The sequence below is a fragment of the Gadus chalcogrammus genome, chromosome 7 (assembly GCF_026213295.1).
Source record: "Gadus chalcogrammus isolate NIFS_2021 chromosome 7, NIFS_Gcha_1.0, whole genome shotgun sequence".
Taxonomy (NCBI): Eukaryota; Metazoa; Chordata; class Actinopteri; order Gadiformes; family Gadidae; genus Gadus; species Gadus chalcogrammus.
This window is the reverse complement of record NC_079418.1, coordinates 236,592-263,130: the sequence shown is the minus strand read 5'-3', so window position 1 is coordinate 263,130 and position 26,539 is coordinate 236,592. Positions and strand designations below refer to the sequence as shown.

The 26,539-nt window shown below is 42.4% G+C and overlaps 1 protein-coding gene across 1 annotated transcript; it reads left to right on the top strand.

Annotated features, from left to right (window-relative positions):
• Positions 1–26,539, top strand: LOC130385400 (NACHT, LRR and PYD domains-containing protein 12-like). Its single transcript, XM_056593898.1, has 13 exons — positions 1–2,591; positions 2,819–2,935; positions 3,968–4,081; positions 4,155–4,271; positions 12,218–12,287; positions 12,472–12,697; positions 14,127–15,960; positions 16,333–16,506; positions 18,837–19,010; positions 21,290–21,463; positions 23,063–23,236; positions 24,627–24,800; positions 26,192–26,539. The coding sequence occupies exons 1-13, from the start codon at positions 2,470–2,472 to the stop codon at positions 26,490–26,492; spliced, it is 3,771 nt and encodes a 1,256-aa protein (XP_056449873.1). The 5' UTR covers positions 1–2,469; the 3' UTR covers positions 26,493–26,539.

The window sequence follows — 26,539 nt, the reverse complement described above, 5'->3', positions numbered from 1 at the left end:
TTTGCCCAACACAAATCACAAATATACCTTTGAAAGAGACCAATGTGTTTGTCCTGTCTTTCAGGTATGCTGCTCCGAAATGTAAATGTAATGTTATCATTGTATTATTTGTATTAGGGATGGGCATTTGAAGAAATTTCCTTGATCGAGCATCGCTAGAGTTATCGATCAATTATCGATTAATCATTAACTTTTTTCTAGGCTATATTGAAATTCCCGTTGGTAGAAAATGCAGCATGTTTTTATCAATGAAATCTTTATTCCAACAATAATGTATGGGCCAATATTAATACAATACGGTTAACTTGGAGACCTACAACTGTTTAACAGTTTTAAAATAATAAATACAGGCATCATAGGTTATAGGCCTATGCGGCGCTCGTAAAGTCCGAACAATGCGCCTAGCCGCCTACAGGCGCTCTTAAAGGTTTGGAAACGATTCAACAAGACTAAATCTGTAGCCTATTCCAATTACAATAAGTAGCCAACTTATCGGACAACAATAATCAAACAAAGGCAGTAGGCTAAAAGTGGGCATTAAACGGTATAACTGTTTTGAAAAAACGGGGGAAAAAAGGCCGACATATAATGCCTATAGGCTGCAGCCGGCGCGCGGAAAAGGCTTGCAACAAAAAGATGAGCCACCCATTTACAAACAATTGCATGAACTAGTCTATCTAAAAGCAATACCTTATTGAACATATATAAGGCTGAACTTGTTGCTAAAATATCACCGTTTTGGCAAAATGTAACGACTCCAAGAGGCACCAAGCCGAAAGAAAAGCAGAGCGAGAGACACATTAAGAAAAAAAAGAGCGACTCACATACGGTGGTGACTGTCCCTACTGTCCAAAGCATAACTCCAGCCTACATATTTTTGTTTGGGAATATAAGCATGTTAACATGCTCGCGGGTCAGACGCGAACGCAGCCTTGTAACTGTCAGTCCAGCAGCAGAAAACACCCGCTCTGACGGGACCGAAGTTGCGGGGATGCAGAGGTATTGTTGCGCTAACTTTGACAGGAACCTTCTTCCATTCACTTTCCACCAGTCGGCAGGGTGGTATTTCTCCCACATAGTGATATTCAATTAAATGCTTCAAGACTCACAGTATGCAACACAACGTCCTTTTGATCGATAACAATATAAATTGATCGACGCATTTCTTAACGATCGATTATCGAGCATCGATTAATTATGCCCATCCCTAATTTGTATATATGTGATGTGTATATACTAGCAGAACTAGTTGACGTGACCTGTGATCCTGCTGTACAAATCACAAATATACCTTTGAAAGGGACCAATGTGTTTGTCCTGTCTTTCAGTCCTTTAGACCCAATCACAACCGTTATACCTGCGCAAATATTCAAATTAGCCATGTGCAACAGAAGATAGACGCAATGTAAATACTTGATTGTTGTGCACTGTTGTGTTTAGCCTACTGCATGGTTAGTTGTGGTCTTGAAAACAGCCTAGCCTTGCAGTTGGAGTAGTTGGAGTGATTGTGTGATTGTGCGAGAGAGAGCGCACCTGCCTTGGTTGTGTTTGGCTTGTTGTGGGCTTTGTGTATGTGTTCAATGATGTATCTGTCTGATCGTATGAGCTGTTGATGGATGGTTAAATAATGTCACAAGATCGGACATACTGCAGGCTCTCATTTGCAAGTGCACTGATTATGTGCCCGTCTCTGATATGCTATATACCTGGCATTTATTCAGTTCATTGCTCTTCTGAGTGCGCCAGAATGGGGCCAATTATTGTCATGTTTGCCTCTCCCTTTTATAAAATAACGTGGATCCCAACAACTTAAGCCGATGCAGGCTCCTATGTCAGTTTTGCTTTATGAGTGTGCTTTAATTGTGTGTGTGTGTGTGTGTGTGTGTGTGTGTGTGTGTGTGTGTGTGTGTGTGTGTGTGTGTGTGTGTGTGTGTGTGTGTGTGTGTGTGTGTGTGTGTGTGTGTGTGTGTGTGTGTTGTCATGTAGGCTATAGATATAGACTGATTGTCTTGGCTTGCATCCCTGAAATATTGTAATGTTATGGCCTAGGCCTACTGCATATTGAGAACATTTAGATTGATGTTGCGCAACAATCTGGGGATGAGGACATCCCGAATATTGACGGGTATTTCGCACACTGCGATCTCAATATATAGCCTATATAAAAATATAACACTGTACTCGACACAAATGAAAGTAACGTTGTTTACTTTTAATTGTACCGCAATGCATTTTTTTTTAAGTCTATTGTTTATCTTTTTTGTATTGTAGTTTAAGCACAGTTACAGTCTCCAAGGTGTTTAATTATTCATCCGTCATCTGCTGTACACATCTGTACTGTAGTGAGGGCAGTGTTATGTTGTGGGGTTCATATTGATGGTCTATGACGTCCATAATGCTTTAGTGTGACGCAGTCACAATGATCTTCTCTCTCAATAAACAGCTAAAGTTCAAAAGGCAAATTAAGTGATGGATGAGTTGTGTTTGTGTCCAGGTCTCCAGTCTACTATGGATGAGGAGATAGAGGAGGGGGGTCCTACCTCTAAGACCACTCTGTCTGGGGAACATGGCCGCCGGAGCAAAGCTAAGAGGTAAGAAGAGGATCTCTCTGTCTGTGACTGTTGTCCATCTCAGAGCTCAGCAGTGATGCATCATGACTCCATCATTAGTCTGAGGAATAGCTGTGTGTGTGTGTGTGTGTGTGTGTGTGTGTGTGTGTGTGTGTGTGTGTGTGTGTGTGTGTGTGTGTGTGTGTGTGTGTGTGTGTGTGTGTGTGTGTGTGTGTGTGTGTGTGTGTGTGTGTGTGTGTATGTTGAAGCCCAGAGCAGCAGCAGAGAGCAGACTCCCCTGGACCCAGCTGTGTCTCCATGAAGAGTGACCACTCTATGGAACCTCCTTTTAACTTTAAAGTTGGAAATCAGTCTATTGAGAAAAGGTAAGAAATGATTAGAGATGATGATTTGGGCTGTAGTCTTAAATTCAACCAACTCTCTGACCAATCGATTGGTCGATGGTGAAAAGATGATTATAAAACAATGCGTCCGTTATCTCTGGATCAACATAATCTACCACAGTGCGTTGTACTCTACCTGCTAGCCTCAATATCACATAAGGGCTGTTTGGAGAAGGGCAGTGGGTTTCAGACCCCCTCGGTCCGAGTCCACTCGGTTAGGGCAGAGCTTCAATATGAAGCAGACAGCGGACGAGCCACGGAGCGTCGGGCAGCGTCGTTTATAGACACCACAGAAGAATTGATTATAGCTTTTATCTGTGTGTAATATAATGGGGCCCACTGGATGCTGCTGGGATTCGTACCAAGAAGCCAATTCTGATGTGTTCCCACTCAAAGCCTAGTGAGCGTTAAACACGAAGGGAGATGAAGAATCACAGACGTATTAAGAAAAAAGTACCCATGCCTTTTTAGCTGATCTACCCACAAACTTACTTTACCGTTTGCATGCTTTTTTGTCGTCCTTTTTAAACAAATGCTGCCAGATCGATGACTTGGTTGCAATCAATGAGTTAATTGCGGAGTAAAGGTTCAGTAAGTTAGGACTAGCGGTCTTCCTTATGGGCCAGTTCAACGTTGAGAAACCCGGGGGTTTGACCTCTTGTCTTATAAGTCTTATAGTTTATTAAACCATCTAATTATTAAAACAGAAACTATGGAGCCTTCAACCTTATTTTCATTCATAATTAATGTTATTTCTAACACAATACAGTCCGTCACTCAAATATAAAACACATCGGTCTGCATTTGTCCCTCCCGGCCCTAAAATAATGGATTAAGAAGCTCTTTGTTCTTATTAAAGGAACACCAGCCATTGTCCGACTAAAGAGTATTTGGTCCAACAAGTGCATATCGATTAACCAGTCAACCAACCGACCAGAACTTGACATCCCTAGAGATTGTATAGGTACAGCTTCTATCAAACTTCCAGAAATCCTGTTTCTTGTTTTCTAAAAGAGTCCAGCAGCAGAGAGCAGACTCCCCTGGACCCAGCTGTGTCTCCATGAAGAGTGACCGGTCTATGGAACATCATGCTACCTTTAAAGATGGAAATCAGTCCATCGAGAAGAGGTGAGGATTCATCATATATTATAAAGGTACAGCTTCTATTAAACATCCTTAAATCCTGGTTCTTGTTTTCTAGAAGAGTCCAGCAGCAGAGAGCAGACTCCCCTGGTCCGAGCTGTGTCTCTATGAAGAGTGGCTGGTCTATGGATCCTCCTGCTACGTTTAAAGATGGAAATCAGTCTATTGAGAAGAGGTGAGGAATAACAAAGATCATAAAGATACAGCTTCTATCAAACGTCCATAAATCCTGGTTCTTGTTATCAGACTTTACTGGCACTGATGTTTCCAAGTCAGGCAAAAATGTAAGTGTGTGTGTGTGCGTGTGTGTGCGTCAGGGATGGAAATTAATGCCCGCCACCCGCCATTTGCGGGTGGATTTGTAAGGTGGCGGGTGAATTGTGTCACTTCACCCGCCACTGTGTCGGGTAATACTTTCCAGTCAGGTCCGATCAAATTTGCATATTTAATACATTCATACGGCGCTGCACAGTTCCCCCTTCTTCTACGCCACTTTTGCTGAACTGCGACTGTCCGGCATCCGGGATAATATACCAGTAACAGGGCTCTCGAGTCTCACGCATTCGGCGTGAGACACACGCAATTCAACCCATGAACACGCTCACACGCCACCACACTTCGTATTTCTCACGCAGAGAAATTACCAGGATAGCGCTCACCAATTTGGGCCGCTATTAAACAGTGTTACAGGTAGGAATCAAATGGGTTTCCCGTACGTAGGGTAACCAGACGTCCTCTTTTGCCCGGATATGCCCTCTTTTTGAGACACTTTTAAAAAATGTGTGGCGGAATTTAAAAATCGTCTTGGATTTTATTAAAGCCTCATACATGTTCACATTGAATTTGCGTTGCGTTTCTCTGGGTCGTTCACAAACTAGTTAGGCTACGCCAGGGCTGTAGTGGTCAAATTAGAGGTGGGTAAACTAGGAATTTTGTGATCAGACCGACCTCGTCACAACGCAAAGTGTTGCGACTCTGTAAGGCTAGCCTGGCTATATTCCATTATGTTATCAATTAAAGTCATATTAAATCAATCAATGACAGTCAATTAATGTGTTTGTAGTTTATTCAAGTTATTACAATTTCAACAGTAAAGAAAAGTATGTGTAGATTAAGAACTATCTATCTATGGCATGTGTGTATGTGTGTGTATTAGTATGCATGCTTTTCACGGTAGTACCCAGAGGGCCTCCTTGTCCTCCACGTCAGGTCCTGCCTTGCAGGGGCGTGTTCTGGAGTTCATGGCTCCCCTGTGCTTCACCAGCCAGGACTTCACATACGTGTTGGATTGAACTTTGTGGTGGCTGAGTGGTGGGCCATTCAGTTGAATAAACATCAAGGACGACACTGTGACCAAGTGCAGACTGCATCTCAGGGGGCACACTATGATGTTCATTAAGCTGAACCCCCTCTCACACTCAGCAGTGCTAACTGGAATGAGATGGTCGATATTCAGGAGTGGTGCAAGGTTTTCTGGAATGATGCTTGAGTTATCCTTAAAATCCCTATAGCCTTCAAGAATTTTTCTGTCATCAAGTCTGAACCTTTGGGCAAGTTGTTTCAACTTGGATTCCCCATACGGTTCCTCTAGGGGAACAGGCCAGTTTGCTGGGAAAATAACTTTAAAGAAAATAAATAATAAAATAAAAATATTTATAATATATAAAATAAAAATATTTCTAAATATTTTTATTTTTATTGGTTTAACCGCCAACCGGCCGAATTTAATTAAAATATATTTTCTTCTCCAAATTGAGGCTTTAAGATAGCGACCGAGCTATAACGAAGTTGATACGCCAAAACCGAAGTTTGATATGGATAGTAAAAGTAGTGATACCCAAGAAGTTTCAGGATATTCTGATTCGTAGTTTCAAATTAAAAGCCCACTAGATAAAGTGAAATGAGCATGGAATAAGAGGGCATTTTCTTTTAAATGTAATCCAAATTCATACCTAAATCATATCTAATGTCTCATTTTCTTTTAAATCGAATCCAAAATCATATGTAATAAGTCTCATATTGGAATGTTTGTTGGGCTTTTATTTTGAAACTCCATATCAGAATGTTCTGAAACTTCTTGGGTGACCCTATGGGGTTTTGAACTATAACTCTGAAGTGAAATGAGCCTGGAATAACAGGGCATTTTCTTTTAAATCGAATCCAAAATCATATGCCAGCGCAAGGACCAAAGTGTCAAGGAAAAGCTAAATGGAGAGGCTAGTAGGAGAAGCTAAATGACTAAGCTAATCGAATAGCTAATAGGAAAAGGAAAAGCAGCGGGGAAATGGAAATGCAAATGCCAAGGAAATCGCCCATTTAAATGCCTGATTAAAATCTGTGTTCTTAATTCAATTTGTGAATCCAGTTATTTATTTCTCTTTTTAAACTGCATTTTAAAATCGATTTTTTAATTGCATCATTTATTTATGATATTATTAAATGATGTATTTATTGACTGTTTTATGTTGTTTTTGTAAATCCCTTTTTAATTTGAGCTACTTATTGATGGATTCATATTTAATTTGTAAATATTTTTTTGTAATTCCTCTTTTATTGCCCATTAAAAGATCAAATAATGAATTACTTTATTATTTAGTCTATTTCTTTATTACTATTTCCGTGACACTTGTGGTCCTCCATACCCTCATACCAAATTTCGCTTTAATATCAGGCTGGGTTGAATGAGAGGGAGAGCATAGGTTGAGAGTACGTAGAGACCGGGCAGCTTCGGTTGCTAGGCAACATACATTTGAAAAACAATGTTGGATTGAGCCGTTAGGTTACTAGGCTCACTAGCGGGCGGTGCCCCTTCATTTCGGTGGGGCAGAAACTACTGGCGTATGACCACACCCACAATTTATGTATATTTTTAACATGTATATTTTGAGCTACATTAAAACATGTTAACTAAACTAATTAATAATAATAATAATACATTTAATTTAGAGGCGCCTTTCAAAACACCCAAGGTCACCTTACAGAGCATATAGTCATCATACATTTTTTAAAAAACAAGACATTGTGGAAAAAATAAATAAATAAATAAATAAATAAACATAAGCAATAAGAAATAAATAAAACAAAAACAAGACAAAACAAAACAAAAAACAATCAAAACAGTGATCAGTTAGACGTTGTGTGCGAGTTTGAACAGGTGAGTTTTGAGTTGTGACTTGAAGGTTGTAATGGTGTCTGACTGTTTTATGTGTGGGGGGAGGGAGTTCCAGAGCCTGGGTGCTGAACAGCTGAATGACCGGGCACCCATTGAAGTGAGTCGTGATGTGGGGATAGGCTACATAGTAGTCCAGCAGAGGTTGAGCGGAGGGAGCGGGAGGGAGTGTATTCTTGGAGGAGGTCGCAGAGATAACTGGGGGCTAGGTTGTGGAGAGCTTTGTAGGTGAGGAGTAGGGTTTTGTATTGGATGCGGTAGTGTACTGGGAGCCAGTGAAGTTGAATGAGGACAGGGGTGATGTGGTCAGATGATTTGGTGCGGGTGATGATCCGGGCGGCTGAGTTCTGAATGATCTGCAGTCTGTTGATGAGTTTGGTGGGGAGTCCGGTGAGGAGGGCGTTGCAGTAGTCTATGCGTGATGTGACAAATGAGTGAACTAGGATTTCAGTGCTGGATTGGGTCAGTGATGGGCGGAGTCTGGCGATGTTGCGGAGGTGGAAGAATGCAGTCCGGGTGATGTTGTGAATATGGGGTGCGAATGAGAGGGTGTTGTCCAGGATGACGCCGAGGCTCTTGACTTTGGAGGAGAAGGGTACTGGGAATCCATCGATGATTATGAGTGGAGCTGGGGTGTGTTGTGATTTAGTGAGGGTGGATTTGGATCCGATGAGCAGGGCCTCGGTCTTGTTTCCATTGAGTTTCAGGAAGTTCCTGCTCAACCAGCTCCGGATCTCTTCCAGGCACGTAATGAGGGAGGTGGGGGGGATGGCAGGGGTGGGTTTGGTGGAGATGTAGACCTGTGTGTCGTCAGCGTAGCAGTGAAAATGGACCCCATGGTGACGGAGGAGTGTGCCCAGCGGGAGGAGGTAAGTGGTGAAGAGGAGTGGACCCAAGACTGACCCCTGGGGGACAGCCAGTGAGACACCTGAACACCCAGACTTGTGGTTGCTTAGTTGAACAAATTGTTGACGGCCGGTGAGGTAGGATGTAAACCAGGAGAGTGCAGCACCAGTGATCCCAATACCAGCTAGGCGGTCCAGGAGCAGAGGGTGGGAGATGGTGTCGAATGCTGCGCTGAGAAAAAAAAAGGCAAAATTCGAATGCTGCGCTGAATTGTGAATAAGAATTAAAAATAAACTAATAGCCTAATGTTACTGCACGCTTTTGAAGTGCCATCCGCAACATTCGCCATATGATGTCCCTTATAGGGAAGTTATTTATTCCATGTTTTATTTTAACAACAGGCTTAGCGAGTGCATTGCAAATACATGAAAAGTACAAATACAAGTCATCAATCAAGCAGACCTTCGATTTGGAACTTGGCCCGACGATGAGTGCAAATCTCTCAATAACGACACTTTTGAAATCAGATATTTATCAATAACAGCTGTTTAAATCAGGTATGAAATCAGGTATGCAATTTGAATACCTGCTGAAATAAATAAATAAATAGTCTTCAATGCCGAAAGATACATGCGGAGTAATTCGATTTTCCTAGAATATTACCATGGGGCAGACTACTTTACGACCATATGGGCGTCTTATAGCATTTTGCGTATTGCAATTCTTATTGCAGCCTGCAGGGTTATGCGAGAAACATACGGAGGGACGCGGTCGTTGAGCTCCGCCGCCCCACATTGCATGACACGTTAAACTCAACTAGAATCGCCACCATCAATTTGATATCAACAGAACAAAAATAGTCGGAAAGCCTACAGAAACTATAGATAGTTAATGTGACAATCACATTATTAAAAATAAACATGGAGCAGTGATTTACTGAGGAACTTATTTTTTTGGGAGCATGCTTTTGCAGGGAGTTCGCCGCCCCACCTGCCCATATGGACGGCACGCGCCTGTTATGCAGCTATATATAAGGCATTCCAATCTTAACTTAAGTCTTAAACTATGATGTTTCTGTAATACACCGCCCTGCTCTTTTCTAATTATTATAATTTCTTCATAGATAGACGGTTGATCAGTATTACCTCAAGAATGTAGTCTCTCTGTCGCGCCGCTTGCTTCGTTCGTTTGGAGGACTCTCGCGCCTTCCTTGTATTCAAAATCAGTGCCGGCGGGAGTCTCGGGGAGGGGGGGGGGGGGGGGGGGGCTGGCGGGATGGGGCAATATTTCCTGGCTGCATTCACTTGCAGTCGGTCATTTGAAACTGGCTTTCGTAAATGTCTTGTAAAAGCAAGAAAAATAAATAAATGAATTTGCCGCTGCCAACTGGGGTGGCAGCTGGATATTTTCGGGGATAACTCTCATGTAGGCAGCTGCACAGTATGCACTTTCACTCGCATCACTGACCTGAATCCACCTGTTAAAAAAGAGGTTCAAGTTTTCAGTGATGCGAGTGAAAGTGCATACTGCGCAGCTGCCTACATGAGAGTTATCCCCGAAAATGGTGAGTGCACAGTGACTCTTATAACAGCAAAAACAAGAGTAGCGCCACTTAAAAAAGTAACTTTACCGAGACTAGAACTCCTCGGTGCTCTCATCGGAGCTAGACTCAGTCACTATGTAATACGCACCTTGAAATGGAAAAGAATCAAGTGAAACTGTGGAGTGATTCTATGATAACTTTGCACTGGATAAAAAGTTCAGCAAAACAGTGGAAACCCTTTGTGGAAAACAGAGTCCGAGAGATCCAGAGTCTCACAGAACCTGAGCAGTGGAGCTTTTGTAAAGGGAAAGAAAATCCTGCCGATAGCGCCACAAGGGGCATAAGTGTGAACCAGTTGCTAGACAACACTCTGTGGTGGACGGGCCCAGAGTGGCTTGAGCAAAGCGATGTAAATTACCGTGACAATGATATTGAACCAAACGAAAATGATGACGCTGTAAAAGAAAATATGGCAGTTGTGGAAATTACCAGTTTGTTAAATTCCAAAGGTTCAAAGGAAATGGAAATACTCGAAATAAAGAACCACAGTGACCTCAGCCGAATGCTGCGGATTACTGCCTGGGTCCGACGATTCATAAACAACGCCAGAGAAAAGGCAAAAAGCACTGGAACATTAACAGCTGGAGAAATCGCTGAAGCAGAGCTTTATTGGATCCGATTAACACAGAATCGAAGTTTCTACGAAGAAATCAATCAACTGAAAAGAGGTAAAGAAGTTAACTTTCAGTCCAAAATTAAGTCTCTAAGTCCCTTTCTGGATGACAGTGGAGTACTAAGAGTGGGAGGCAGGTTACATATGAACGGATTGAAGTTTGAACAAAAGCATCCCTGCATCCTCCCTGCAAATTACATGTTTTCTGAGCTGATTGTAAGAAAATGTCACCAGCAAGTGTTGCATTCTGGTCGCCAAGACACGCTAAACCAAGCGAGAGAAAGATTCTGGATAATGAAAGGAAGACAACTAACGAAAAGAGTTGTACACGCTTGTCTTATCTGTCGTAAATATAAAGCCAAACCAGCCCAGCAGATTTCAGCGCCTTTACCTGCGCAGCGCATTGAAGAAGCGCCTCCGTTTGAGATCACGGGAGTGGATTTTGCTGGACCTATGTACAGTAAGAATCAAGGAAAATGTTATATTGCTCTTTTCACCTGTGCAGTCACCAGAGCCATTCATTTAGAGTTGGTGACTGATTTGACTACGGAAAAGTTCCTGCTGGCGTTCAGACGTTTTGTGTCACGCAGAGGACTATGTACCACAATATATTCAGACAATGCTAAAACGTTTAAACGAGCCAACAAGGAGTTGACAGCATTGTGGGATTCCCTGTCATCTAAAGAACTACAGGAATTCTTTGCTGAAAAACGAATAATCTGGAAGTTTATAGCAGAAAGAGCTGCTTGGTGGGGTGGAATGTGGGAGAGAATGGTGAGGTCGGTGAAGACATGCCTACGTAAAGTTCTGGGAAGATCATGTCTGAAATATGAAGAAATCAAAACCATTCTGATAGAAGTGGAAGCAGTTGTTAATTCCCGTCCCATCACTTTCACCCACACCAGCAGCGAAGAGCCTGTCCCTCTAACGCCATCCCATTTTCTAATTGGTCAGCGTCTAACAGCGCTCCCATCCGCTGGCAACGTAACCGCAGCGGCCCCCAACACAGACCAACGTCAGTTAAACAAAAGGTGGAAATACAGACAGCGCCTAATCAATACATATTGGACCCGCTGGAAGAAGGAATATCTCCTGGAGCTACGATCTGCACATTGCTCATCTCATGTAAAAAGATGCACAGAGTTAAAGCTCGGAGACGTTATCCTAGTGAATGAAGACAAACTGCCCAAACATCTTTGGAAAATGGGAAGAATCAAAGAAGTTTATATCGGAAGAGATGGAAAGGTACGCTCTTGCCTTGTTATGCTACCTTCAAGGAACCTAATCAGAAGACCAGTACAATTACTGTATCCCCTTGAACTTGATGTGTAATGAGAACCAGAAGAGTCTCATTGGCCGGGAGTCTGTTGCAGCTTTAAAGGTGCTAAAAACAAGCGCACCTTAGTGGTGACGTCATGTCACACACAGACAATCGTGAATTAATTGATTAGAGGGGGGTAAGGTTATATAGGGACCTTGTAAATTGTTTGATTGTTGATTGTTCATGATATGCGACCCAGTGTCATGATGTAAAGAGAGAATAAACGAAAACTAAAGAGAGATCCAGTTTCTATCATTCCTGATCGAATTGTCCTGCATTAGGTGGCAAGGCTTTTTTTAGGGTGGCAGTTGCCACACCATGCCACCCCAGTAGATCCGCCCCTGAGAGGTAAGAAGAGGATCTCTCTGTCTGTGACTGTTTTCCATCTCAGAGCTCAGCAGTGATACATCATGACTCCATCATTAGTCTGTGTAACAGCTGTGTGTGTGTGTGTGTGTGTGTGTGTGTGTGTGTGTGTGTGTGTGTGTGTGTGTGTGTGTGTGTGTGTGTGTGTGTGTGTGTGTGTGTGTGTGTGTGTGTGTGTGTGTGTGTGTGTGTGTTCCTCACAGGCCACACCAGAAGAGGTCAAAGGTTACCAGTGCTCAGTCTGTACAGCAGCCTCAAACAGAGCTGATCAAGGTGTGTAAATGTCCACCAAGAAGTTTGACTTCAGCTCTACATGAACATCAGAAAGCATCTCTTGGGGAGCTCATAGTCTCCAGGCTTCCCTCTTTAGACCAGCTGACGTGAATCCAGGACAGATGCTTCTTATGTCGGCAGTGAGTTCAGAGTAAAGTTCTCCTTGATGTTTGTTCTGTTCCAGAGGGCTGAGGAGAACGCACACGCTTTCCTCGACAAGGAGCTGAAGAAGCTCTGGAGGGATCTCTTCCCAGATTACCCACAATGCTCAGAGAGTCAGAGGGAGGAGGAGGAGCTAGATGGTGAGAAGGAGGAGCAGAGGAGGCGCGCCATACAGGGAGTGGTGAACATCACAAAGCTCTGCCTGATGGAGATGAACCAGGAGGAACTTGCCGACACACTGTGGGGCGGTAAGAGGCTCTTATCTTGAAGACAGAATGAAAATGTATTTTCATTTGTAATTCATCATTGTGGAGAGATCTTTCTTCTTGGGGGTTTAGTGGTTTGATCCAGATATGAACGGTTATTGTGGGTCGATCAGGTTAAATGGATTGATCCAGATATGTAGGCTTATTGTGGGGGTATCAGGTTAAATGGTTTGATCCAGATATGTAGGGTTATTGTAGAGGTATCAGGTTAAATGGATTGTTCCAGATATGTTGGGTTATTGTGGGGGTATCAGGTTAAATGGTTTGATCCAGATATGTAGGGTTATTGTGGGTCGATCAGGTTAAATGGATTGATCCAGATATGTAGGGTTATTTTGGAGGTATCAGGTTAAATGGTTTGATCCAGATATATTGGGTTATTGTGGGGGTTTCAGGTTAAATGGTTTGATCCAGATATGAAAGGTTAATGTGGGGGTTTCAGGTTAAATAGTTTGATCCAGATAATAGGCAAGGCAAGGCAACTTTATTTATATAGCACTTTTCATACACAAGGCAGACTCAAAGTGCTTCACATATAAACATTGACATACAATAAAATAAAACAATAGATATGTAACTGAAAGCTAAAGCAAACATAAAATAGAAAAAGGCATTTTAGTATTAAAATAGAAAAGAAAGGCAAAGTTAAATGTATTTAAGATTTAGCAGAAAGCTATAGCAAACATAAAAGTCTTCAGTCTTGTTTTAAAGGTGCTCAGAGTTGGGGCAAGTCTTAAATCCTCTGGGAGTTTATTCCAGCTATTTGTTGCATAGTAACTAAATCCTGCTTTCCCATGTTTTGTGTTTACTCTGGGGATAATTAACAGATTGGTCTCAGAGGATCTTAGTGGTCTAGAAGGCTAATGTAGTGGAAGCATATCAGTTAAATATTTTGGGCCTAAACCATGTAGGGATTTATAGGTTAGCAACATGATTTTAAAGTCAATTCTCTGACCTACAGGAAGCCAATGTAACGATTTTAGAATTGGTGTAATATGATCAAATTTTTTGGTCTTTGTTAGAACTCTAGCAGCAGCATTCTGAACAAGCTGAAGCTTCCTGACTACCCAGACTTCTTTAATAAGGGTTATTGTGGGTCCATCAGGTTAAAGAATGTTAAACAATAAATTGCAAATCAACAGCAGAATAAGAGATGCAGCAATATCTTGTTAGATTAGGATGTGAAGTCACTTTCCACTGATTCACTATCATTATCAATATCAATAGGTCGATCGTATTACTGTGGAAATAACCAAAAATTTTGCTTATTAATTTTTCATGGCCAGCTTCTTGTACCACAAGTAATTAAGTCACTAAATATCATGAAATCGTTCATTTTACAGGATATATTAACATGGTTCAACTGATGTCTCCCTCCACTATCTGATGTCTTCTCTTCATTCTCATTTAGGATCTGCTGCTGTCGAGTGCCAACACAAAATCAAGTCTCATTTGAAGAAGAAGTTCAAGTGTGTGTCTGAGGGACTCCCTAAAGCAGGAGAGCGAACAGGTCTGAATGACTTCTACACAGAGATCTTCATCACAGAGAGAGGCAGTGGAGAGGTCAACAAGGAACATGAGGTCAGACTGATTGAAACCGCTTCCAGGAAACCAGCCAAGGAAGAAAGACCAATCAGATGTGAGGACATCTTTAAACCCTTACCTGGACACGATCAACCAATAAGAACAATGATGACAACTGGAGTGGCCGGTATTGGTAAAACCGTCTTAACACACAAGTTCACTCTGGACTGGGCTGAAGGCAAAGCCAACCAGGACATACACTTCACATTTCTCCTCACTTTCAGAGAGCTGAATTTACTGAAAGGGAAAGAGTTTAGCTTGGTGGAACTTCTTCATCACCTCTTTATTGATACCAAAGAAGCAGGAATCTGCAGATTCGACCGGTTCCAAGTTGTCTTCATCTTGGATGGTCTGGATGAGTGTCGACTTCCTCTGGACTTCCTGAACAACCAGATATGGAATGATGTCACAAAATCAACCTCAGTGGACATGCTGCTGACAAACCTCATCAGGGGCGACCTGCTTCCCTCCGCTCGCATTTGGATAACCACACGTCCTGCGGCAGCCAATCAGATCCCTGCTGAGTGTGTTGACATGGTGACAGAGGTGAGGGGGTTCACCGACCAACAGAAGGAGGAGTACTTCAGGAAGAGATTCAGAGAGGAGACACTGGCCAGCACAATCATCTCCCACGTCAAGAAATCACGAAGCCTCCACATCATGTGTCACATCCCAGTCTTCTGTTGGATCACTGCTTCAGTTCTGGAGGACATCTTCAAAAACAAAAAATCCCAGATCGAAGAAATGCCCAAGACCGTGACTCAGATGTACAGCCACTTCCTGAGGGTTCAGTCCATACAGGGGGACAGGAAGTACAATGGGAGGGCTGAAACAGATCCAGACTGGAGCTCAGAGAGCAGGGAGATCATTGTTTCTCTCGGAAAACTTGCTTTTAATCAGCTGGAGAAAGGGAACCTAATCTTCTACGAGGCAGATATGGCAGAGTGTGACATCGATATCAGAGCAGCCTCAGTGTACTCAGGAGTGTTCACCCAGATCTTTAAAGAGGAGTGTGGGCTGTACCAGGGCAAGGTGTTCTGCTTTGTCCATCTGAGCATCCAGGAGTTTCTGGCTGCCCTTTATGTCTTTATGTCCTTCATCGATACTGGTGTCAATCTGCTCTCAGAAGAACCACCAACCTCAAGGAAAGATAAACTCCTCCTCTACCAGAGTGCTGTGGACAAGGCTTTACAGAGTGAGAACGGACACCTGGACTTGTTCCTCCGCTTCCTCCTGGGCCTCTCTCTGGAGACCAATCAGATTGTCCTACGAGGTCTGCTGGGACAGAAAAAAAGATCACTGACCACTCAGATTAAAACAGGTCTGCTGCGACTGAAAGGAAGTAGCTCACAGACCAATAAGGGAACAGTGTCTTACATCAAGAAGAAGATAAAAGGAGACCTACCTCCAGAGAGAAGCATCAATCTGTTCCACTGTCTGAATGAGCTGAACGACTGTTCTCTAGTGAAGGATATCCAACAGTATCTGACATCAGGAAGTCTCTCCGGAGAATCTCTCTCCCCTGCTCAGTGGTCAGCTCTGGTCTTCATCTTACTGACATCAGAAGAGGAGCTGGACGTGTTTGACCTGAAGGAATACTCTGCTTCAGAAGAGGGTCTTCTGAGGCTGCTGCCAGTGGTCAAAGCCTCCAAAACATCTCTGTAGGTTCACTAATAACATGTATTACTACACACACTACACAATATAAATATAACTGGAATATAAGGTTAAAATAATCTGAAAAAGATCTCTGTGGGTTCATTACAACATGTATTACTATTCTGCTCATAACAGAATAAACATACTAGTTATAATAATATACAAAACATCTGCATGTGTCCTATTTACGTGTAATATATTATAGTACACATAAGAGAATATTCAGTACAATAGAATATAGAAGTATTCATTTATACATCTAATTATTCAGTTTTTTTTGTTAAACTAATAACATTCCTTCATTATTGAATAGCTTAAAGATGTATGTTATTTTAATCACAGTTCCTAACCTGTTCTCTTTATTGTGTGTGCAGGCTGATTGCCTGCCGTCTGTCAGAGATATGCTGTGAAGCTCTGGCCTCAGTTCTCAGCTCCAACTCCTCTAGTCTGAGAGAGCTGGACCTGAGTACCAATCGGCTGAAGGATTCAGGAGTGAAGCTGCTCTCTGCTGGACTGGGGAGTCCACACTGTACACTGGAGACTCTCAGGTCCGTTTTACCCAATGGTCAAACAGTTACACCACAAGGTTCAATATCAGAAGACATTGAACAGATTTACATCCATTAAAGTGTGCACGTAAAGTGAAGCAGCATGCAACTGACACCCCCAAGCGCACAAAGGCTGTATTAGTTCTCGTGCTCGCAAAGTGTTTTCCTGATCGCTATGATATCAGACAGATCACAAGTTGTCAAAATTGACCATGCAACACCTCAGCCCTTAGGGTGTGACATGGGTGTTCCACAACGAAGTGTCCTTGGGCCTTTGCTTTTTTCTTTTATACATTGAGGATCTCCCACAAGTGTGTAACTACTCTAAACTACTACTGTTTACCAATATGGTCTCTCACCACCAAGGAAGTTACTGAACCCATCGCATGGCTATACAACCGAGCTTTAAAGATCCACAGCAATCTTCCAAAATGGACACACCACTGCTCAATCACACGCTCTGTCCGTTCAAAATGTTGTTTACAGTCATGCTATCACATTTTATTTTCAACTCCAACACAGCACCTCACAAACCCTCATCTCCCTCTTACCAACACATAACGTGCCCCAAGTGAGAGTCACTAGATCTGTCTCCATGGCCCTCCAGCCAGTGCCCGCATACAATAACGGCTATGGGCAGAGATCCTTCATCCATACTTTCACCAAACTCTGGAATGGCATTCCCCATCACATTAGAGCATTACAATCCATCACACAGTTCAAAAAAGCTTATAAACTGTTACTCCTCAACACTGACTTATATAGATCACTGTCTGTGCTCAGTCTGCTGTCTATATGATTGTCCTACTGATGTCTGACATGCTATGTCCCTGTTATGTGATGTATGTAAATGTGATGTGTGATGTGCCTTGTCCCTGTTACATGTTATATATGCTGCGGAACAGGAACCCGCTGGAAATCAGCTATTTTACCGAGACAGGCCCCATATACAAAACATCGCATTAAATAAACTAATAACATTTATTACAATACAATAAATAATATAAACTGCTCAAAAAAATAAAGGGAACACTTAAACAACACAATGTAACTCTAAGTCAATCACACTTCTGTGAAATCAAACTGTCCACTTAGGAAGCAACACTGATTGACAATCAATTTCACATGCTGTTGTGCAACTGGAATAGACAACAGGTGGAAATGATAGGCAATTAGCAAGAAACCCCCAATAAAGGAGTGGTTCTGCAGGTGGTGACCACAGACCACTTCTCAGTTCCTATGCTTTCTGGCTGATGTTTTGGTCACTTTTGAATGCTGGCGGTGCTTTCACTCTAGTGGTAGCATGAGACGGAGTCTACAACCCACACAAGTGGCTCAGATAGTGCAGCTCATCCAGGATGGCACATCAATACGAGCTGTGGCAAGAAGGTTTGCTGTGTCTGTCAGCGTAGTGTCCTGAGCATGGAGGCGCTACCAGGAGACAGGCCAGTACATCAGGAGACGTGGAGGAGGCCGTAGGAGGGCAACAACCCAGCAGCAGGACCACTACCTCCACCTTTGTGCAAGGAGGAACAGGAGGAGCACTGCCAGAGCCCTGCAAAATGACCTCCAGCAGGCCACAAATGTGCATGTGTCTGCTCAAACGGTCAGAAACAGACTCCATGAGGCTGGTATGAGGGTCCGACGTCCACAGGTGGGGGTTGTGCTTACAGCCCAACACCGTGCAGGACGTTTGGCATTTGCCAGAGAACACCAAGATTGGCAAATTCGCCACTGGCGCCCTGTGCTCTTCACAGATGAAAGCAGGTTCACACTGAGCACATGTGACAGACGCGACAGAGTCTGGAGACGCCGGGGAGAACGTTCTAGTCCATGCAACATCCTCCAGCATGACCGGTTTGGCGGTGGGTCAGTAATGGTGTGGGTGGCATTTCTTAGTGTTCCCTTTATCTTTTTGAGCAGTGTACATAATACAGCAACAAAAAGTAATACTAATATAGAAAACGATTTTGAAACACTGCAAAACTAATGGACTGCATTTATATAGCGCTTTTCTAACCATTGGCCACCCAATGCGCTTTACACTATTGCCTCACATTCAGCATTCACGCACACATTCACACTCGCCTTGCTCAAGCACACCTCAACACTCAGCTAGGAGGAGCCGGGGATTGAACCGGCAACCTTCAGGTTATCAGCCAACCCGCTCTACCTCCTGAGCTACTGCCGCCCCTTCACATCAACTTTCATATAGTTATACATTTTACACCCAATATGGAATAACCAAAATTTCTTCATTATGTAATAAGTTGTAGATGTAAGTTATTTTAATCACAGTTCCTAACCTGTTCTCTTTATTTTTTGTGAAGGCTGCAGGGCTGTGAACTGTCAGAGAGATGCTGTGAAGCTCTGGCCTCAGTTCTCAGCTCCAACTCTTCTAGTGTGAGAGAGCTGGACCTGAGTACCAACGATCTGCAGGATTCAGGAGTGAAGCTGCTCTCTGCTGGACTGGGGAGTCCACACTGCACACTGGAAACTCTCAGGTCAGTTTTACTCAATGGTCAAACAGTTCCACCACAAGGTTCAATATCAGAAGACATTTAACAGATTTACAACCATAAAAGTGTGCATGTAAAGCGAAGCAGCACGCAACTGACATCCCCAATCGTGCAAATGCTGCCTAATTTACGCCCACACTGAGCGTGTTACGCGCGTTATAGGAGTAGAAAATCTGCATTTTTGCATAGGGAACCATTGGTTTAGGGCAGAGGTTTTCAATAGGTGAGGCGCGCCTCCCCTGGGGAGCGCCAAAGAGCCACAGGGGAGGTGCAACACGCTACACGCAAAGAAAGAATACACATCTGTATGACGCTCTGTTGATATCGGTAATTGTGCGTGCGTGTATTAGTTTTAAATGCATCGTTTCCTTGTCCCAAGTCACCAGAAGTCAGCATTAAGGGTGGAGACCGGACCCAGCAAAAATCGTAGGAAATATGATCCTGAATGCGTTTCTGGTTTCCTGTGGAGAGCGATCTCCACAAAGGCTCCACAAAGGCTTTGAAAGTCCTAATCTCCTTCACCTCCACCTACTTATCTGAATGTGGGTTTTCCGCACTGACCCTGATTAAAAACAAATACAGATCAAGGCTGCAGGTGGAAGACGACTTGCGTTTATTTCTCTCTGCAGTGCAGCCCCGCATCGAACAACTCTGCGCATCAAAAGCGAGGCCTCATTGTTCTCACTGATATGGACGATTAAATTGAAAGTCAAAGTTGGGTCGTCTTGAATGCATAAGTTGGTTGGGCCATAGGGCTGATGCCGCTCGTAGCGCAAATTATGTGAATTTGGCGCATTTTGTTTGTTGTTGAAGTCTGAGGATTTATGTGGCTGAAATCGTTAACAAATTTCCTTCATCTCCTTCAAAAGTGCGCTGAAGACCCAGACACACAGCACCGATTTCAGCCATCGGGCGTCGTTGGTTGTAGCTTTGTTTTGTTGACTTGTGGATAGGCCTACTGATGGTTGATTATAAATTGCCTCTATTTGGCCTGCATGAAATTGGAAATTATTTGCTGATGCAACGAATCGTTTATGAATGCACTTTTAAAAAAGTTGTGGAAATAAAATGTCTTCAAATACAATATTAAAAAATAATTACATTTGATTAGTTATTGAAAGTCATCATTGCCTGGAACACACAAAAAATTGTAATTAATGAAGAGGCGTGTGTTAGGTCTGGCGGACAGGATTGTTTTTTTTAATTAATTTTTTGGGGGGGGGGGGGGGGCTCGGCTGTCCTTACCTACTCTAAGGGGAGGCTCACATTCACCCAATTTGAAAACCCGTATATGCGTTACACGCTCTTAAGCAGCGCATTAGGCACGTTAGACGCGTTTTCCCGCACCTAAATAACGCGCCCAACGCACCTACTTGCAGAGTTCAAAGAATGTAACTTTTACGCTCCTACGCGTGATGCTTAGCCAATCAGCGTTGAGCTTGACCCGACGTCACTGGCAGAGAGACGGAGGACAGGCGCTCTGCAGCTGATGTGGAGCGCCTGTACTTGGTGTCCTGACGGTAGATCCTGGCACCAACCCGGGTCAGCAGGTCATCAAACATGGCCCCAGTCAACTGAAAATACGTCTGGAACCGGCCGTCATCCAGGCAGAGTCCCTGGAGGAGGTGGTGAAACTCACCCAGCTGTGAGCGCCTACGGAGGATGTCATGCACCCAAACACGACGGCGTTTGGGTTTCCTGCTCTCCTCGAACTCCCACAACAAGTACAGCGCAGCGATGGTGGTGATCTCAGCCAAGTTTGTGGAGCAAAAGAAAAGGAGCGGGAGAAAATAAGTTTTGGGTGGGCTCATCTAGCTCCGTAGGCACGTAAGGCGCGTTGAACCATTATTGTGACACACAATGATGAAGCAGCAGGTTAGGCCTAATCCTAAACACGTAACGCGTTCAGTGTGGCCGTACCTTTAGGTCTCGTGCTCGCAAAGTCATTCCTGAACGCTATGATGTTTATTCTCCTCACAACAAAATATACATAATATATAAAACACCTAATTATATACAAAACATTGCTTTAGATTAACTTAATAACATGAATTACAATACAATACATAATATAAAAAAATACTGCATCAAAAAGTTATATTAATATACAAAACGACTTTTCAAACACTGCAAAACAACTATCTTATTGTTAGACATTTGAAACCCAATATTGAATAACCACATTTCTTCATTATCTATTAAGTTGAAGAAGTATGTTATTTTAATCACAGTTCCTAACCTGTTCTCTTAATTTGTGTATGAAGGCTGAAGGGCTGTCATCTGTCAGAGAGATGCTGTGAAGCTCTGGCCTCAGTTCTCAGCTCCAACTCCTCTAGTCTGAGAGAGCTGGACCTGAGTACCAATGATCTGCAGGATTCAGGAGTGAAGCTGCTCTCTGCTGGACTGGGGAGTCCACACTGTACACTGGAAACTCTCAGGTCAGTTTTACTCAATATCTCAAACAGTTACACCACAAGTTCCACATCAGAGGACAGTTATAACCCAGCTTATAACTCAGGACCTGTGATGACCACATCCATGAGTTTGTATCATTGGAGATGTAGCACCTTGTTGTTTAGGTGGATATTCTAATACATCCATATGCCTGCAACCTTTCAATTATAAATATAAAATGAACTCAAAATATAGTACTATTGCCCCCCCACTGTTGCCCGTATACGGGACAGTGGTAGTTTAGAGCAGGGAGAAGTACAGGGGGTCTTTGGAGGGTCTTACCCCTAGCTGGACACCTCTGACCCCCTGAAAGCCTCAAAAGAATCATTTTGGAGGGTCTCTGGAAAGAATGATTTGAAACCTGCAGTTGTCAAACAAAACGTGTTTTAAAGCTTACTATTCCAGTACTCATTATTTAAATAGCTAATTCTTTACTCACAAATCTGAATAGGACACAGAATAACATTGTTATATTGTGTACCCAGTGAAGAGACGAACGCTTTAAAGCTCTATTCATTATGAACTAATAATAAGGAAAGCCAATGATTAATACTTGTTAATTGATAGTTAAGTCCAGCTGTATTTCAACAGCTGTAAGCAGTGGTGTAGTGGTTCTGGGAGAAGTTGGGCTGCTCTAAATGTCTTAAAGCGCCCTGTGTTATAAACAGTAACATTAGGGATACTCTTGCATCTTTAGTGCACCCATAAATGGGCCAGTAATGTTGTGACATTGTCACTTAGCTTCTGCTGCTTGGCCAGGATTGTCTTTGCATCAATCCTGGCCCACAGACTATAGGGTGAGACCACTACATTATTATGCATTCTGAGTGAACTATTGATGATTCCTTAGTCCATTCACACATGGAAATTGGACAACTACTCTCACCGTATAAGTAATCTATCGGCCAGTCGTTTATTTAGTAAACGACTGAAGAGCTGGTAAATTGTGAAAAATGCATTAAACTGTAATCAGAAAACGCGGTTATATATGCTAGTATAGACCCTAGTGTATCTGTGGTATAAAGGCTGGAATGAATTTCAAATTATCAATATGTACACTGTATCCTTTAAATACTTCCATGGAACAGATGGGCAATGTGAATAATAGATACGTGTGGACCGATGGAGAGATAAAAGTTTTCCTTGCTCTCATCGAAGAAAAAAATATTCCAAATGTTTTACATGGAAAACAACATAATTCCACTATATACCTAAGAGAGAGCATGTTATGAAAAGGATACGAGAAGTCCTGGAATGCGTGTAGTTTTCCGCTCCAACCACTTGATGGAAACACACTTGATTCAAATGTATTTTTTGAGAACATTCTAAAGATTCGCCTCACCTTTTAGATGGAAACATGACTAGTAAGGTGCACTTGAGAGTTGTTTAGTAAAGTTAAATAATGGATTCTTCTTTTAACTAAAGGTTATCTTAAATCTTTAGTTATCTGACATCTAAGTGTCATAATTTAAAGATCTACTGTATTGACATTTAGTTAAACTAATAAAACATGTCTTATGAGAAATTTCAATAAAAAAAATAATCACAGTTCCTAACATGTTGTGTTTATTGTTTGTGTGAAGGGTGACTGGCTGTCATCTGTCAGAGAGATGCTGTGAAGCTCTGGCCTCAGTTCTCAGCTCTAACTCCTCTAGTCTGAGAGAGCTGGACCTGAGTACTAATGATCTGCAGGATTCAGGAGTGAAGCTGCTCTCTGCTGGACTGGGGAGTCCACACTGTACACTGGAAACTCTCAGGTCAGTTTTACTCAATATCTCAAACAGTTACACCACAAGTTCCACATCAGAGGACAGTTATAACCCAGTTTATAATTCAGTACCTGTGATGGCCACATCCATGACTTTGGTATCATTGGAGAAGTAACACCTTGTTGTTTAGGTGGATATTCTAATACATCCATATGCCACAGAAACAGAAACATTTTGGATGGTCTCTGGAAAGATATAAAAAAAATGATTTGAAACTTGCAATTGTCACACAAAACGTGTTTCAAAAGCTTAATATATCCAGTAGGGGTGTGCACGGGTACACGTGTACACGTTTAACCGGTTAGTGAATCATAACTATTTAGGAAAAATAAGTAAGCGAAAAACTGTAAAAAATAATAATTCGATATTTGTCTCAGCCATTATACCAAAGATTCCCGAGGGTCTATAGCATGGTTTCTCAATGGGGGCGTTCGCACAACCTGGGGGGGCGCTGGGAACGTGATTTTTTTAAAGTAACTTAAACTTTTCTAAATATTTGGGTGAAAAAAACATTGCATTTCAAGTACAAAATATATTGGCCTAATTAGGCCTCTGTGCGCGATCTGTTTTCGTGGTGCCCAAGTTGCCCGGGCCGCGGTGCCCGTGGTTCCCGGGCCATTCATTCATTCGTTCACGGGGCACGGCGTCGCGGGAGTGCCATGGTCACGGTCGCGGTGCCCAAGGAAGACGGGAGACGTGGCCTCTTTCTCTCAAGTTCAAGTTTATTTCAAGTTCAAGTTTATTTTAGCCATTTCAACAGTATATAAAATACAGTTGATAAGAATTTGTTTTGGTATGCTCACATGTATTACACAGCAACATAACAACACAACATTACAAGACAGAAAGCCAAAACGGCACATAAATAACAAGGAGTACAACACTTGGACAGTGGTAGTTTAGAGCAGGGAGAAGTATAGGGGGTCTTTGGAGGGTCTTACCCCTAGCTGGACACCTCTGACCCCCTGAAAGCCTCAAAAGAATCATTTTGGAGGGCCTCTGGAAAGAATGATTTGAAACCTGCAGTAATAATACGAGAAGTCCTGGAATGCGTGTAGTTTTCCGCTCCAACCACTTGATGGAAACACACTTGATTCAAATTTATTTTTTGAGAACATTCTAAAGATTCGCCTCACCTTTTAGATGGAAACATGACTAGTAAGGTGCACTTGAGAGTTGTTTAGTAAAGTTAAATAATGGATTCTTCTTTTAACTAAAGGTTATCTTAAATCTTTAGTTATCTGACATCTAAGTGTCATAATTTAAAGATCTACTGTATTGACATTTAGTTAAACTAATAAAACATGTCTTATGAGAAATTTCAAATAAAAAAATGAATCACAGTTCCTAACATGTTGTGTTTATTGTTTGTGTGAAGGGTGACTGGCTGTCATCTGTCAGAGAGATGCTGTGAAGCTCTGGCCTCAGTTCTCAGCTCTAACTCCTCTAGTCTGAGAGAGCTGGACCTGAGTACTAATGATCTGCAGGATTCAGGAGTGAAGCTGCTCTCTGCTGGACTGGGGAGTCCACACTGTACACTGGAAACTCTCAGGTCAGTTTTACTCAATATCTCAAACAGTTACACCACAAGTTCCACATCAGAGGACAGTTATAACCCAGTTTATAATTCAGTACCTGTGATGGCCACATCCATGACTTTGGTATCATTGGAGAAGTAACACCTTGTTGTTTAGGTGGATATTCTAATACATCCATATGCCACAGAAACAGAAACATTTTGGATGGTCTCTGGAAAGATATAAAAAAAATGATTTGAAACTTGCAATTGTCACACAAAACGTGTTTCAAAGCTTAATATATCCAGTAGGGGTGTGCACGGGTACACGTGTACACGTTTAACCGGTTAGTGAATCATAACTATTTAGGAAAAATAAGTAAGCGAAAAAAACTGTAAAAAATAATAATTCGATATTTGTCTCAGCCATTATACCAAAGATTCCCGAGGGTCTATAGCATGGTTTCTCAATGGGGGCGTTCGCACAACCTGGGGGGGGCGCTGGGAACGTGATTTTTTTAAACTAACTTAAACTTTTCTAAATATTTGGGTGAAAAAACATTGCATTTCAAGTACAAAATATATTGGCCTAATTAGGCCTCTGTGCGCGATCTGTTTTCGTGGTGCCCAAGTTGCCCGGGCCGCGGTGCCCGTGGTTCCCGGGCCATTCATTCATTCGTTCACGGGGCACGGCGTCGCGGGAGTGCCATGGTCACGGTCGCGGTGCCCAAGGAAGACGGGAGACGTGGCCTCTTTCTCTCAAGTTCAAGTTTATTTCAAGTTCAAGTTTATTTTAGCCATTTCAACAGTATATAAAATACAGTTGATAAGAATTTGTTTTGGTATGCTCACATGTATTACACAGCAACATAACAACACAACATTACAAGACAGAAAGCCAAAACGGCACATAAATAACAAGGAGTACAACACTTGGACAGTGGTAGTTTAGAGCAGGGAGAAGTATAGGGGGTCTTTGGAGGGTCTTACCCCTAGCTGGACACCTCTGACCCCCTGAAAGCCTCAAAAGAATCATTTTGGAGGGCCTCTGGAAAGAATGATTTGAAACCTGCAGTAATAATACGAGAAGTCCTGGAATGCGTGTAGTTTTTCCGCTCCAACCACTTGATGGAAACACACTTGATTCAAATGTATTTTTTGAGAACATTCTAAAGATTCGCCTCACCTTTTAGATGGAAACATGACTAGTAAGGTGCACTTGAGAGTTGTTTAGTAAAGTTAAATAATGGATTCTTCTTTTAACTAAAGGTTATCTTAAATCTTTAGTTATCTGACATCTAAGTGTCATAATTTAAAGATCTACTGTATTGACATTTAGTTAAACTAATAAAACATGTCTTATGAGAAATTTCAATAAAAAAAATAATCACAGTTCCTAACATGTTGTGTTTATTGTTTGTGTGAAGGGTGACTGGCTGTCATCTGTCAGAGAGATGCTGTGAAGCTCTGGCCTCAGTTCTCAGCTCTAACTCCTCTAGTCTGAGAGAGCTGGACCTGAGTACTAATGATCTGCAGGATTCAGGAGTGAAGCTGCTCTCTGCTGGACTGGGGAGTCCACACTGTACACTGGAAACTCTCAGGTCAGTTTTACTCAATATCTCAAACAGTTACACCACAAGTTCCACATCAGAGGACAGTTATAACCCAGTTTATAATTCAGTACCTGTGATGGCCACATCCATGACTTTGGTATCATTGGAGAAGTAACACCTTGTTGTTTAGGTGGATATTCTAATACATCCATATGCCACAGA

Excerpts from the sequence above, each read along its gene's own strand:
- LOC130385400 (XM_056593898.1), top strand. The coding sequence starts at position 2,470 with ATGGATGAGTTGTGTTTGTGTCCAGGTCTCCAGTCTACTATGGATGAG. Across the intron at positions 12,288-12,471 it reads CTCAAACAGAGCTGATCAAG|AGGGCTGAGGAGAACGCACA; the intron begins GTGTGTAAATGT and ends GTTCTGTTCCAG. Across the intron at positions 12,698-14,126 it reads TGCCGACACACTGTGGGGCG|GATCTGCTGCTGTCGAGTGC; the intron begins GTAAGAGGCTCT and ends ATTCTCATTTAG.